The sequence below is a fragment of the Trichomycterus rosablanca genome, chromosome 3 (genome assembly GCF_030014385.1).
Source record: "Trichomycterus rosablanca isolate fTriRos1 chromosome 3, fTriRos1.hap1, whole genome shotgun sequence".
Classification (NCBI taxonomy): domain Eukaryota; kingdom Metazoa; phylum Chordata; class Actinopteri; order Siluriformes; family Trichomycteridae; genus Trichomycterus; species Trichomycterus rosablanca.
The window spans coordinates 160,780-176,691 of NC_085990.1; the positions used below are offsets into that span (position 1 = coordinate 160,780).

The 15,912-nt window shown below is 45.2% G+C and overlaps 1 protein-coding gene across 1 annotated transcript; it reads right to left on the reverse strand.

Moving 5' to 3' along the window:
* Positions 1–2,157: 2,157 nt before the first annotated feature.
* LOC134310132 (potassium/sodium hyperpolarization-activated cyclic nucleotide-gated channel 3-like) lies at positions 2,158–15,679 on the reverse strand. Its single transcript, XM_062991650.1, has 9 exons — positions 15,066–15,679; positions 13,167–13,485; positions 11,541–11,651; positions 10,497–10,658; positions 7,096–7,314; positions 6,840–6,986; positions 6,363–6,603; positions 5,182–5,346; positions 2,158–5,097 (listed from the first exon to the last, which is right to left on the reverse strand). Exons 1-9 carry the CDS (start codon positions 15,677–15,679, stop codon positions 2,918–2,920), a joined length of 4,158 nt encoding a protein of 1,385 aa, XP_062847720.1. The 3' UTR covers positions 2,158–2,917.
* Between the last annotated feature and the right edge of the window lie 233 nt (positions 15,680–15,912).

Genomic DNA, 15,912 nt, shown 5'->3' on the forward strand with positions numbered 1-15,912 from the left:
TTGAATCAGCGACCCTCTGATTACTAGTCTAACACTGCAGAGCTACCCTGGTCTTTCTTCTGATTAATTTGAGCCATATTTTTGCAATCTCAGGGCTGTGACTGGGGACAGTGGTGGAGCTGAAGTTTAAGCTACTGGACTATCAATCAGAAGGTTGAAAGTTTATGCCCCAACTTCACAAAGCTGCCACTGTTGGACTTTTGAGCAACTATTTTAACCCTCAGATGCTTGAATTGTGTTTTGCCTTCTATTTAACTTTAGATAAAATTGTCAGGTGAAAATTTCGAAAATATGAAAATGTGAAAATGTAAAAATGTGAAAATGTAACACCACTCCGTTTATTTATTTATTTATTTATTTATTATTTTTAATCGTGTTTTTCTGGGATTTCATTTAGCTGCTGTTGAATTTTGCACCTCAACAAAACAGAATTCTAATTTAGTCTGTAAGTTTGCAACTAGTTTAATAAAATAAGTTTATATTTACGTTTGAGGTATAAAAGAAGATATTTGTGTGAGTTTTTATTTATGAAACTGTGTTCAGTAGCGCTGAGTGATAAGAGCGCTGCTGTTTGTCTCCACCGTGTGTTTAGAGGTAGAACTGCAACCGATCTGTCAATCTTTTAAAATGTTTTTAAATTATTTCACTTCCTACTTCCTATTATTATTATTATTATTATTATTATTATTATTATTAAGGATGACTTTGTACCACTTTGCTTTAATGAATGACTGATATTAGCGCTTGTTTTTAATTACCGAAATAAATCTGAAGATACATTTTCTCTTTTAGTTTCAGTGTTTGGTTTGCAGTGATTCTGCTAATGCCAAGTTCACACTACACGACTTTCCAAGTTGTCGGGTCGCTGTACAGTTCACACTACACGACTGAATCTCCTGCACTCGGGAGTCTTTCAGTCGGTGTATATTTCACACTACATGACTGATGGGTGATAGGGGGTTTCACACTACACCATCCATCACCAACTGGAATCTCAGGCGAGCTTCTCTGGTCTCCTTTTTTTCTTCTTTTAAACAAAAACACACGTGAGAAGTGACGAGGGTTTTAATGACACCACGTCCAAAAATGCACGTCAACAAGTAGCGAGTGATCAAAGTGTTTGTGGTCTGATGTGCAGCGTAAAATCAAAGAGGAAAAATAAATGAATCTGAGTGGATTTGGCAACACAAACAGTATATGGCTTGTTCTGCAGTAAAGTGGATGTTAATTAATAATTTTGTAATGTAGCGTGGGTGTTATGTTTTGTAGAGGACGATCAAATCAGAAATACTACGTGTGTGTGCCGGTCGGCGAGCCGGTCGGGTGGAGTTGTTGGTTAGTTCACACATAGCGACTGAGAGCCGAGTTTTGAACGCGGAGTTGCTCCCGACCCGGAAAATCAATCGCCGACCAGCCGCCGAGCGAAAATCAGGGCAAAAATCGTGTAGTGTGAACCAGGCATAAGTAAAACTAAACTGTTTGTAACGAGATTTCTACTTTTTAGTGACGGTGTATTTATCAGATCATTCCTGCGTTTACTGTGTTAGTTCATGTTTGATTTAATTGCTTATTTTTCGGTCTGAGAAACTCAACATTTTTCCTCAGTTCCTGTGAAACGCTTCACTTTTTATATTCAGATGAAACTCTGTTGCTAAACTTAAAAAGAAAACGTGTCACCCAAGGAAAAACACCACCAGTCTTCCTCAGGGGGTGTAACAAACTTCAAGTCCCATCATGCTCAGCTCTCATCACATGATCACACACACCTGAGCCTCATCCCACACCTGATTAACCCACTTTAAATCTCCTCCTGCTGCGTGTAGACCTGGTACAGGTTTCTGTGTTCACACTGATGGTGAGGAGATGAGAGCATGACTGGATTTGGTTTTGTAATAGGGAATAACATGATGTCACCGCTTCAGAAACAGTGTGTAACCCCCCCCCCCCCAACACAACAATAATATATAAAAGTAATAACAATAGTAAATAAAAGCAGCACAGGCATGTAGGGTTTTGATTGAAAATTATTTTTTATTTCACTTCTCAGTTTAAAATGATTATTTTACATCATGTTTTACTTTACATAACACCGTTATCTTTGTCATACCCATCACCCCCCCCCCCCCCCCCCCCCCCCCCCCCCCCCATCATCCCACCCTCACAGTCCTTCACCCCCTCAGTGTTCCCTTAGAGAAGTGCTAACAGGTAATAGAGCTCATTTGGTCCGAAGTTTGCATTCTGTAGGCAGCCTGGTTCAATAAATAAATGTTTAATCACCACAAATGACAGTAAGTGTGTGTGTGTGTGTGTGTGTGGACAAAGTAGACAAACAAAGGTGAAAGAGAATAAGGGTACATATTAAATACAGGAATGAAACACAGCAGAAGCTGAAATTTACAGAGAATGTGAAACTCACAGCGTTAAACACTCAGATTAAACACTAAGTACACACATCAATAACAACTCTGTGTGTGTGTGTGTGTGTGTGTGTGTGTGTGTGTGTTGTCCTGAACTAAACACCAGACACCTGAGATGAGAGACTATGACTGATTTGCTTCTAATCAGTACACAAACTGTATGTTCTTATTAATCATGATTATTTACTTTATTTACTCTTTTTTTACACTGTTTTTACACTTTGGTGAATTAAGGGTGACTGGAGGGGCACAGCTGAACATTTAGAACAATTTTACTGCTTATCGTTCTGCAGCAGCCTGTTCTGGCAGTGTGGAGTCTCATCATTAAGGTGCACGTTGTCTTCGTGGCCTTTATTAGATTTTAGAGAATTAAAAGCACGTCAGTTCGATTGTCTAACCTGCAGTTGTGCTTTATCCTCTTTTTATTTTGGTTTCAACGTCGCTCCCTCACTCACCCCCTACAATCACTAACACAATAAATAAGTTTGTACCTACAAGCTTTACATATTAGCAGGAAGTTTGTGTCTCAGTGTGTCAGATGACGGCCCGGCCGGATCTGATTTTCCAGACTTGGATGAAGTGAAGGCGACTTGACTCAGGTTTGAGGCGCCTGTAACTGTTGTAGATTTGGGTGCTGCAGGCGGGACTGTGGTTGGTTTGGAGGAGGACGTGGGGGATTTTGAACATGTTGTAGAGGACTTTGAGGTGGATGTTGGGGATTTGGATGAGGGAGAAGAGGACTGTGGGAAGGAAGAGAGGGCACTGGTGGGATGATGTGGAGGTTGGAGGGTGGATGGAGGAGTGGGTGACGTTAGAGCTTTTTGTGACTGAGGGGGTACAAATAAAGACGTTGGAGTTTGGTTTTTATCTGGGCTTGCTTTTTGGGTTTTGGGTGAGGTCTGAGATTGGGCCATTGTGGGAGTCTGAGTTGTGGTGGGAGTTGCAGCTGGAGTTGGTGTTTGGACTGGGCTTTGGATGGGTGGAGACGGGGCTGGAGAGAGGACAGTCTGACCTTGCACAGAGGAAGCTGGAGACTGGACGGTTCGAGTTTGGGATGTAAATTGGTTTTGAATTTGGGTTGTGGTGGGAGTTTTAGACATGGGATGGGTTGGGGTTTGGGTTGGTGTTTGGGCTGGACTTTGGATGGGTGGAGATCGAGCTGGAGAGAAGACTGATGGAGATTGGACAGTTCGAGTTTGGGTTGGTGGATTTGTTGGGGTCTGAGCCGGAGTGTGTGTTCTGGTTTGAGTGGGGGTAGGAATTGGGGACGGGGCTTGAGTGTGAGTGGGTGTTGGTAAGGGGGTATGAACAGGGGTTGGGGTTCGAGTGTGTGATGGTGTTGTGGATGCAGTGAAGGTTAATGGAGACGGCGATGGAGGACTCTGGGAGAATTTTGAACGAGAACTTTGGGGCTGAGGGGGGGAAATGGGTAAGGGCTTAGTACTTTGGGTTTGGGGTTGGGCCAGTGAGGGAGGGCTAGAATTAGCAGAGGGATCTGAAAAGGAGGAAATTGGGGAAGTGGAGGAGCGAGGAGGGATTGGATTTTGGCGCTGGGTTTGGGGTAAAACTGGGACAGAAGATGGGGGCTGTGTTTTTGGGGGAGATGAGCCAGCGGGAGGGGGCAGGGCCTGCTGACTGTGTGTAAAGGACGAGGGGTGGGGCAGAGACGCCTGTACAGGTGATTTCTGTACCTGCAGCACCCCCACACTGCCACCACATGCAAATGGAGTTTGGGACATTATAAATGGGGTGGACAGTAAGTTGCCCCCAGAGGCTTTTCTGTGAAGAGGGGGGTGTGGCCAACCACGGTGGGGTAGGGTTGGCTGAGAGGCAGAGAGATGCCGCGCCTCCTGAGTCAGACGGCCCAATAATGGAAGGCCCTGTGTGCTCCCGCCTCCAACGTGACGCTTCAGAGCCTCTTTGGCCCCTGAGGAAGGAGGCGTGGCTTTCTGGAGAGCTAACGTATTAGCTCCTCCCACTGCTATACCACCCGGGTCCATGTGGAGGCGCACACTCTGGTGCAAAGTTCTGCTGGACTGTGGAGGCGCAGGGACTGATGATATGGGGGTTGGTGGAGTTTTGGCGATCCCAGCTCCTCCAAAAGAGGGAGGTCCGGCTGTAGATGGTGATGGAACAGGGGTGAATGAGGTGGGACCTCCTCTGGGGGTACCAATAGAGCTGAGGGACTGGCGGGGTGGTAGAATGGTGGGTCGTGGTGGTGATAGGGGGCAGGATGAGGGTGAGGGGCAGATGGGTATAGGTGTAGGGCACATAGACAGAGGGGAGGGCAGAAACATGCCCTGCTGCTGCTGCTGCTGCTGTAGGAGGGTGATGGCAACGTTTGAGGTGGCGGCCGCTGCATGAAGGGGGGCATGAACTAACGGAGCCCAGATCACCGGTCGTGGGTTCGAGGACATCGACCCTGTGCCAGCCCCACCCATACCTCCAAACCAGTTACCACTGGCAACGTCCTGCATAGTGGGCATGCTGTCGTGCTTCACAATCTGCTGCACTAAAATGCTGTCGCAGGATCCAGCGCCGCCCCGCCCGCTTCCGGCTCCACCTCCAGACCCAGGACCGGTACCACCCCCTGGTCCAGGACCACCCCCCCGACCCAGAGTACTGCTCGCCACTGAGCCACCCTGAGATGTTTTTCTCAGTAGGATGGAGTTCTTCTTACCTGATAGAGACAAATTATTACAACATTAAATCATAAAATAAGAATAAATAAAAGAATTAAACGTTTTAAATGAGCTTTGGGTACCAATCCGGTTTAATCTGTCAGCAGCAACAGTTTCAAACGCTCGTCTCATCATGGGATGTTCCTCTAAAACTTCATTAAAACTGTCGACGCTGAGCGAGTACAGACGACAGTACGTATCAGCACGAACGCTCGCTGTCCTCCTGCCCCGGGTCAGCAAACAGATCTCTGCAACACAAACAATGTAGTATTTATTTATTTCTACTGGACTAGTAATCAAAAGGTCACTGGTTCAAGCCCCACCACTGCCAAGTTGCCACTGTTGGGCCCTTGAGCAAGGCCCTTAATCCTCAATTGTGTAGACAATGTATACTGTCACAGTACTGTAAGTCGCTTTAGATAAAAACGTCTGATAAATACTGAAAATGTAAATGTATTGTTCATTTTCTCCATTTGTTTCACTGTATTAATTTGGATATACAGTAGACCCTTGAGTTATGAACCGTTTACCATACGAACATTTTGACTTAAGAACAGCCCTTCAGAACCAATTACATTCGTAAGTCAAGGGTCGACTGTACCTGATTCCCCTGTGTTTTCTGGTGACCTCTGCCAGCTGTGCGACACAGAGAGGAGCTTTGCTCTGCCATGCAAGAAAAGTTCCAGCTCCAAAAGTGGCTGAGCCCATGACAATATAAAGCTCCTCTCACGACAAGGTGACATTTAAGGTTTTTCTTTTGACCTTGGCAAAGAGACCACTGTTCCATGTACTTTACAATGGGTGCAGTAAAACTAGATCTGTTTATATGAGCATGGTGAGGTCGCCAGCTGCAGCCAATCATAATCACTAATGAGGAATTAGGAGGCCAAGGCACAGTGTAAAGTTATATTATAGAACTTTTACACCAACACATTCATTAATAAATCAAATGTTGGTGTCTAAATACTTTTGACCCGTAAGATTTTTAGAAAAACCAATATAAAGTTGAAAGATTTCTGAGAAAAAGACGTTTGTGATCCGATCATTCAGTCACAGAGAATCACTGAATCATAAATATGATCATGAAAGTCCAAGAGAAGCGTCTGTAAACTTTTGACTTGATTATTAATTGTTTTATTCATTTAAACGTCTGTTCATCAACACGTCAATCATTCATCTATAAACTCAGACATTCATTTATTCATCTGTAACCAGAGTCGCTACAGAAATGCTAATCATGATGCTAGCTGTAATATTAGCTAACCTCCGAAGTACGAGCCGTCGCTGAGTTTGGTCTCCTTGTTACCGCGGGTGAGGACGCTCACTCGGCCGTGTTGGATGAAATACATCTTTCGGCCGACGGTTCCCTCTCGGATGATGAAGTCGCTGGGCTGGAAAACCTCGAAACGCAGTTTAGTTAAAACCGCCGTCACGAAGTTGGGATCAGCGTTAGCAAACAGCGGCATGTTAGCGACCAAACTGCGGCAGTTAAAGCTCACGATTTCCTGTACAGAGAGGAAACAGATCAACATGTCGTTCTTTAATACAGCAGGTGTGTGTGTGTGTGAGTGTGTGTGCGTGTGTGTGTGTGTGTGAGTGTTTGTGAGTGTGTGTGTGTGTGTGCATGTGTGAGTGTGTGTGTGTGTGTGTGCATGTGTGAGCGTGTGTGTGTGTGTGTGTGTGTGTAAGATTGTGAGAGTGTGTGTGTGTGCATGTGTGAGTGTGTGTGTGCTAGGCTAACCTCCTTTAAGGGGTCGCTCAGTTCTCCTAGGATGTTCTCCTCATCAAACATTTTCCCTTGATAACGATGTTCATAATACTCGTGGATCTTCTGCCTCACATCAGCTGGAAGTTTATGGAATGACATGTACTGCTCCACCTGCTTATACTGAACACACACACACACACACACACACACACACACACACACACTCAGCTACTCAGCAGCTTCCATCATGTGTTGATCTGACTACACCTCATCCATCCATCGTCGTTACCTTCTCCTGGTACTGCCTGCGGGACGAGTCGAGTGATTGGATGAGGGCGGTGGCGTGGCCGATGAACATGGCGTAGCATGTCGCTCCCACAATCATGCTGAGCATGGTGAGCCAAACGTCGGTCATTCCCTCGGGGGCCTGGGCCCCGTACCCGATACACAGCATGTGACTCATGGCTTTGAAGAGGGCGTAGGAGTACTGCACCCCCCACGAATCGTTCTGTACAGAGAGAGAACAGGTGCGTTCACACAGGTGAGACAGAAACACCTTCAGCTATTAGTTTAGGGAAGCACCAGCATCACACAGCAGTAAAACATTCACCCCGTCATTAGGAGATCAGAGGTTTGGGACCTGATGATGCCACATCTGTATTGAGGGGTGTGGGAGGGTATAATGCTGATGTGCATGTGGAAGGGATCATGGAAGTCACGTGTCCTCTAGCGGAACAGCTCTGACCAATCACAACAGTCTATGAGCTGATGGCATGTTTATCTCTCCATGTTGCTGTATCTAGAATCCCCACAAGGTGGCACCACTGATCTGAATCTTTTAGATCGAGCTGTGATGGACTGGTGACCAGTACAGGGTGTTTTCTACCTCTCGCCCAGTTAACTGCACCCATTGTGACCCTGAATCGGATAAAGCAGTGTTAGACAATAAATGAATGAGTTTTTTCTTTCTTTAATTAATGATTTCTAAAATAAATGTTAAAATCCAAGACAGCAGAGCTGGTGCTGCCTGACTGGATCACATATTTGATTCCAAACATTTCAGTAGTTCCCAGTGTTCCCAGCATTTTCCATTATTTTACTGGTTCACAAGATGCTAGAATTTTTTCTGTTCATGTTTTGGTGTCTTTGGATAAATAACAAGGTTAATTTAAACTCTTTATATACATTTATATTATATTTATCCGTCTGTGTTTGGGGAAACTGTGGCATCTCTCACTTGGTAACTGTTGCTATGGTGATCACAATGGAAACCCCATCATCAGCCATGGCATGATTCAGCACCATCACTGCACTGTGTGTGTATGTCCTTGTGTCCTTAAAACAGGAGGATTAATGCCATCTTAAGAACACACAAGTAGTCACACAGTCACACACACACCCACACAAACACACACACCCAGAGACACCCACACCCACACACGGACTCAAGGACACACACATGCATTTAAAATAATATTATTCATAGTGGTGCAGATGGTGGAGTGGGTGCAGTACAGAATGGGTTCTGGGAACATGGGTTCAGTTGCATGTCTGTGGTAACGGTGTACGAGGTGTGTGTGAGGGGTTTTATAGGAACTGTGGCCTCCAGTTTTCTCCTAAAACATGTAAAAGGTAAAAAAAAAAAAAGTGGCTGCTCAGAATGACCCCCAGATGTGAGTGTGTAAATACCTGTGATGATCTGTCACTCTACACTGACATGAAATCTGATCCGATGGTCGGATGTGATGTCAGAGACACCAGAGTGAAGTTTAATTAGAAGCTGCTGGATGTTCGATGATGATCACATGAACAGAGGAGCAGAAAGTTCCTTCTCATTCAGCAGCATTTTATGTTCCTTATGAGTGTATGTAAACTTTTGACCTCTAGTCAACTGTATTTTAATCTTTACATTTTATATACTATCATTTTTGCATATACAGTTGAAACCAGAAGTTTACATACACTATATAAAAAGACACATGTGCATGTTTTTTCTCACTGTCTCACATGAAATCAGAATAAACTCTTCCTGTTTTAGGTCAATTAGGATTACCACAATTATTTCTATGTGCTAACTGCCAGAATAATGAAAGAGAGAATTTTTTAAGGCAATTTTTACTACTTTCTTCAAAGTCAAAAGTTTAAATACACTAAGATTACTATGCCTTTAAACAATTTGGGACAGCCCATATGATCATGTCATGTCTTTGGAAGCTTCTGATAGGTTTATTGGCAACATCTGAGTTAAGTGGAGACACCTGTGGATGTATTTTAAGGCACACCTGAAACACACTGCTTCTTTGTGTAACATCATGGGAAAGTCAAAAGAAATCTGCCAAGATATCAGGAAGAGAATTGTGGACTTGCACAAGTCTGGTTCATCCTTGGGTACAATTTCCAGATGCCTGAAGGTGCCTCGTTCATCTGTACAAACAATTATACGCAAGTACAAACAAGATGGGAATGTCCAGCCATCATACCGCTCAGGAAGGAGACGGGTTCTGTGTCCCAGAGATGAACGTGCTTTGGTCCGAAATGTGCACATCAACCCAAGAACAACAGCAAAAGACCTTGTGAAGATGCTGGCTGAAGCTGGTAAGAGTGTGTCATTATCCACAGTGAAACGAGTACTGTATCGACATGGGCTGAAAGGCCACTCTGCCAGGAAGAAGCCATTACTCCAAAAGAAACATAAAAAAGCCAGATTAATGTTTGCAAATGCACACAGGGACAAAGACTTTAATTTTTGGAGACATGTCCTGTGGTCTGACGAAACTAAAGTTGAACTGTTTGACCATAATGACCATCGTTACGTTTGGAGGAAAAAGGGGGAAGCCTGCAAGCCTGAGAACACCATCCCAACTGTGAAACATGGGGGTGGCAGCATCATGTTGTGGGGTTGTTTTGCTGCAGGAGGGACTGGTGCACTTCACAAAATAGATGGCATCATGAGGAAAGAACATTATGTGGAAATACTGAAGCAACATCTCAAGACATCAGCCAGGAAGTTAAAGCTTGGGCGCAAATGGGTCTTCCAAATGGACAATGACCCGAAGCATACTGCCAAACTGGTTACAAAGTGGCTTAAGGATAACAAAGTCAATGTTTTGGAGTGGCCATCACAAAGCCCTGATCTCAATCCTATAGAAAATTTATGGGCAAAGCTGAAAAGGCAGGTGCGAGCAAGGCGGCCTACAAACATGGCTCAGTTACACCAGTTCTGTCAGGAGGAATGGGCCAAAATTCCTGCCAACTATTGTGAGAAGCTTGTGGAAGGATATCCTAAACGTTTGACCCAAGTCATACAGTTTAAGGGCAACAGTACCAAATACTAATGAAATGTATGTAAACTTTTGACTTTGAAGAAAGTAATAAAAATTGCCTTAAAAAATTCTCTCTTTCATTATTCTGGCAGTTAGCACATAGAAATAATTGTGGTAATCCTAATTGACCTAAAACAGGAAGAGTTTATTCTGATTTCATGTGAGACAGTGAGAAAAAACATGCACATGTGTCTTTTTATATAGTGTATGTAAACTTCTGGTTTCAACTGTATATGCTGCTACAGACCCAGTGTTGCCACGCCCTGCTAACACCATCCATACACAATTAACGTCACATCAAAGTCAGTATTTACCCCCCTTCCCGCTGTACACACACACACACACACACACACACACACACACTCACCACCATGTTGTTCTTGTAAACCCAGCAGTCGGAGGGAAAGTCCTGCAGCATGGGCACCAAAAACTGGAGGCACCCGTCCCAGTGGCACAGCAACAGCATCATCCCGATCAGATTCACAATCCGAACCATCGCACTCGCCAGGTCATAGGTCATGTGAAAGATCTGAGAACACACACACACACACACACACACACACACACACACCTATTATTAACAAATGTTAAACACATTAACCTTGGTTAAGTGGATGAATGGATGAACTGGTGTACAAGTTGGTTGGTGAGTGGATAAATGGACTGAAGGATAAAAGACAGTGTGTGTGTGTGTGTGTGTTTGTGTGTGTGTGTGTGTGAGTGAATGAGCGTATGGGTGTGTGTGTGTGTGTGTGTGTCTGAGAGAGAGAGAGAGAGAGAGAGAGTTAGACCATGTGGAAAATATGAGCTGAGATTAATAGGAGCTCATTAGTGCAGTGAAGTGGAGCCTGGAGGACTCGTACCTGCTCTGAACATGGGGTGGGGGGGCAGGGGGGGGGGGTCCCAAACACACCCGGCGTAACCATGGCAAGAACCATGATGTCTCACATGTTTCAAACTTCTACATCATATTTACTGCATACTGTACACTCACCAGACGTATATAGACACGCCTATGGTTATGCTGAATACTGATTATGAGCCAGATCTTCTCATTAACATCAGTACATGTCTACATAAGAAATTATCACTTATTTTATGTGTCACTAATTCCCACAGACACACTCTAAATCTTCAGACTGTTGTAGTTGCAAAGGAGGGTTAGTTCACATTAATGTCCATGGTTTTGAATCAAGCTCATGGTCAGATGTCCACATACTTTTGGCCATTTCGTGTTTATACCCACTACACACAGACATTACAGAACACACACAGTTCCTGTTCTGCTCATTCACACACCACAGTGGTCACATTAACACTAATGAATGAATGAGTGAATGAATGGACGGATGAATGAACTGGTGTACATGAAGATGTCGTGCTCTCAGGTGAAAGGTGAAGACGGACTCACCTCCTCCCATTGGTGGATGTATCGGATGAGGCGGGACAGGCGGAGTAGACGGAGCAAACTGAGGATTTTTGTGAATCGAACGATACGGAGAGCTCGAGCTGTTCGATACACCTGAAACACAACAGCACAACAATTACTCCCAATTCCTTACCCCAAATCCCTTACCTCCTATTCCTTACCCCAAATCCCTTACCTCCAATTCCTTACCCCAAATCCCTTACCTCCTATTCCTTACTCCCAATTCCTTACCCCAAATCCCTTACCTCCAATTCCTTACCCCAAATCCCTTACCCCAAATCACTTACCTCCTATTCCTTTCCCCAAATTCCTTACCCCAAATCCCTTACCTCCAATTCCTTACCCCAAATCCCTTACCTCCTATTCCTTACTCCCAATTCCTTACCCCAAATCCCTTACCTCCAATTCCTTACCCCAAATCCCTTACCCCAAATCACTTACCTCCTATTCCTTTCCCCAAATTCCTTACCCCAAATCCCTTACCTCCAATTCCTTACCCCAAATCACTTACCTCCTATTCCTTACTCCCAATTCCTTACCCCAAATCCCTTACCCCAAATCCCTTACCTCCAATTCCTTACCCCAAATCCCTTACCTCCTATTCCTTACTCCCAATTCCTTACCCCAAATCCCTTACCTCCTATTCCTTACTCCCAATTCCTTACCCCAAATCCCTTACCTCCAATTCCTTACCCCAAATCCCTTACCTCCTATTCCTTACCCCAAATCCCTTACCTCCTATTCCTTACCCCAAATCCCTTACCTCCTATTCCTTACTCCCAATTCCTTACCCCAAATCCCTTACCTCCTATTCCTTTCCCCAAATTCCTTACCCCAAATCCCTTACCTCCAATTCCTTACCCCAAATCCCTTACCTCCTATTCCTTACCCCAAATCCCTTACCTCCTATTCCTTACCCCAAATCCCTTACCTCCAATTCCTTACCCCAAATCCCTTACCTCCTATTCCTTTCCCCAAATTCCTTACCCCAAATCCCTTACCTCCAATTCCTTACCCCAAATCACTTACCTCCTATTCCTTACTCCCAATTCCTTACCCCAAATTCCCTACCTCCTATTCCTTACTCCCAATTCCTTACCCCAAATCCCTTACCTCCTATTCCTTACTCCCAATTCCTTACCCCAAATCCCTTACCTCCAATTCCTTACCCCAAATCACTTACCTCCTATTCCTTACTCCCAATTCCTTACCCCAAATTCCCTACCTCCTATTCCTTACTCCCAATTCCTTACCCCAAATCACTTACCTCCTATTCCTTACTCCCAATTCCTTACCCCAAATCCCTTTCCCCAAATTCCTTACCCCAAATCCCTTACCTCCTATTCCTTACTCCCAATTCCTTACCCCAAATCCCTTACCTCCTATTCCTTACTCCCAATTCCTTACCCCAAATTCCCTACCTCCTACTTTTTTTAATTACTCCATGTTTCGTACTTCCACTATTAATTGTTATGTTTCTTGTTCTCTACTGTAGATACCAGAACACTCTGTAGTAAAGGTTTTAGAAGAACTGATATGGAACCTCAGATTAACATTTCAGCTCCTCCATTGTTCATCATTGCTGTTCCACACAAACCCTCGCTGTACCTCAGAGTCGAGCCGTTCCTCCAGGTCCACCATGAGGAAAATATAGTCGACAGGGATGGAGGAGATGAAGTCCACGGCGAACCAGCTCCGTAGGTAACGCTGGCGGATGGCTTTAGGATCCAGCAGGATCTCTGTGCTGTCCTCCTTCACTATACCTGTCCTAAAATTCAGCACCAGGTCCACCAGGAACAGGGTGTCTGATACCACGTTAAAGATGATCCACGGTGGAGTGTTCTCATCCTTAAAGAACGTGATGCCCACAGGCAGGATGATCAGGTTCCCCATCATCAACAGCAGCATCAGCAGATCCCAGTAAAACCTGAACACAGAGACAGAGGGTTCGATAACGGACCAGTAAAATCACACCTTTACTCCTGTTCACCAAGGAAGCAGCTTTTCTGTCTAATGTTAGCGTAGCCACACAAGCTTATTTAAACTGAGCCACAGGAATTACACAGATAAAAGATGAAGCTCTGTACAACCATCACAAAGGGAATCATAGATCAGGAATTTCACCTGAAACTTTTCTAATCAACTTCAGATTCCAAGATCATCTCTACACACAACAGTCACTCAGAGGTGAGTACATGGAACAGTGGTCTCTTTGCCAGGGTTCAGAAGCTGCTGGAGCTCGAGTTACTGATCACGAGCTGTTTGAATAAGGTGAAAGGTGAAGCCAAACCCAACAACTTTGTACCTACTGTAATCTATACTGGTAATAGTATTAAGATCTGTAACAGTGATCGCTCAGTAATTAAGGCACTGAACTGGTGATCAGAAGGTTGCTGGTTCAAGCCCTCTTGCCACTAAATACTATTAATTTAAACAATCTGGTGGGACTGGAGCATCACAGGATGAGGACAGAACAGTGCAGATGAATGAAATCCAAATTCTTTCATCTTGAGTTCAGCTGGATGTTTCAGTGAGTCGAGACCACAGACGTGATTCTGAATTTAATAATTAAATAAAGATTTTGGAAAAGCGATTCTGACCTCGACCCTCTCGAAATGAGGTGAAAGAAAATAGAGCATCCACAGTCCTAGCAGTCCTAACAGCTATTCTCACTTCAAAGTGCATGTAGGAAAGATGTGTGGACATGGGAGAACATGCCAAACTTCCAATGCAAGGATTGAACCCACATTTGCTAATGTGAACAGACTGCTGACAGTCGAATGAATCTTCAGGGACGTCAGATCTCATCATCACAAAATGTAGGTCACATCACACACCTTAACACACACACTCACACACACACACACACACACACACACTCACACACACACACACATGCACCCCAGTACCACTTCAACAATGCTGCAGTGAATCTATTGGTGCTATAAGTAAGGTAATGGACCAAATATCTGAGACAGGTAACAATGTTTATATGTGTGGAACTCTGTTAGTTGCATCATGTTTTATGTCTGTGGTATGAAAGTGTAAATGATCAGAGCTCTTTTATTTCTAGAATGTTCCTGTGATTAAAGCAAACGTTTTAAAAATAAACTGAAATAAAATCACTAAATGATGCTTTTACACAGTGCTGTAGTTCCTCCTCAGCAGCAGGTGGCGCTCAGCTTCACTTTACTCACCACAGCTCATTCAAACCAGTTAGTTCAGCTACATATTCATCAGTCCAGCTATTCACATCCAACCATCCATCCACTTGTTTCTTATACATTCATCCATCCACTCATCCATCCATCCACTAATTCATCATCTATTCACTCATCCATCCATCCATCACTTATTCATTCACATATTCACCCCCTGATCCACTCTTCATCTGAAGGCCAAACCGCTCATTCATCATCCATCCATCCATTCACTCATCCACTCATCCATCCATCCATCCATAAATCCACCAGTATGATTTAGCACCTTCTCCACCTCGTTGCGTACCTGAAGTCGCTGTATGGGTGGATGATCCAGACGCCGGCGCTCTTCAGCCGTTCCTGTTCGAGGGCGACGGCTTTGTGTGAGCCGAACATGCGCAGTGAGAACTTGTTGACCCCGGGCTGCAGCATGGCGCCGAGCTGGCGCTGCATGAACGTGGACTGGTTGGAGTAGCTGTAATATTCATCTCCGTCCAGTCCTGGTACGATATCTGGACTTCCTGCAGCCGTGGTCACGGTCGTGGTCGGCTCCGCCCCTCCCATCATGTTGCTTCCTGCCGCCACCACCACGACCCCGGTTCCGGTGGACGAAGTGGAGGCCAGGGCCACACGCGATGCCGCAAACCCTACGGAGCGTGGTCCGACTGTGGCTGGGGCAGAGGCCGTCGGGCCAGGAGTGGTGGGCGTGGTCACAGTCGCTCTGGAGGAGCTCATGACGGAAGGGCGACGGCGTGGGGCATCGCCATCCAGAGAGGCCTGGGAGAGACGGTATCCGGGGGAGGGCAGGCTGCCCTTGCTGCGGCGCTTCGTGTCCCCATTGCGTAGGGGATGGGAATCTGAGGCCGCGCCTACGGTCCCACCTACAGTCCCGCCCACTGTGGAACCGGTGGGTCCATCCATGCTTGTGAAAGGTCGCGCACCGACCTTTTAAACCTGAAACACACACATGTGCATGTACACACACACACACACACACACACACACACACTCTCACACGGAGTCACCTTTAACCTCACTCAGGTCCCTAAGGCTGCAGTCAGGGGGTTTAGAGGCTGTTTAGCAACTCAAAATGCACCTACAACCAGTCAGAGCCCCCCAGAACCACGCCCCAGGTGCCAACAGGTAATGCCTTC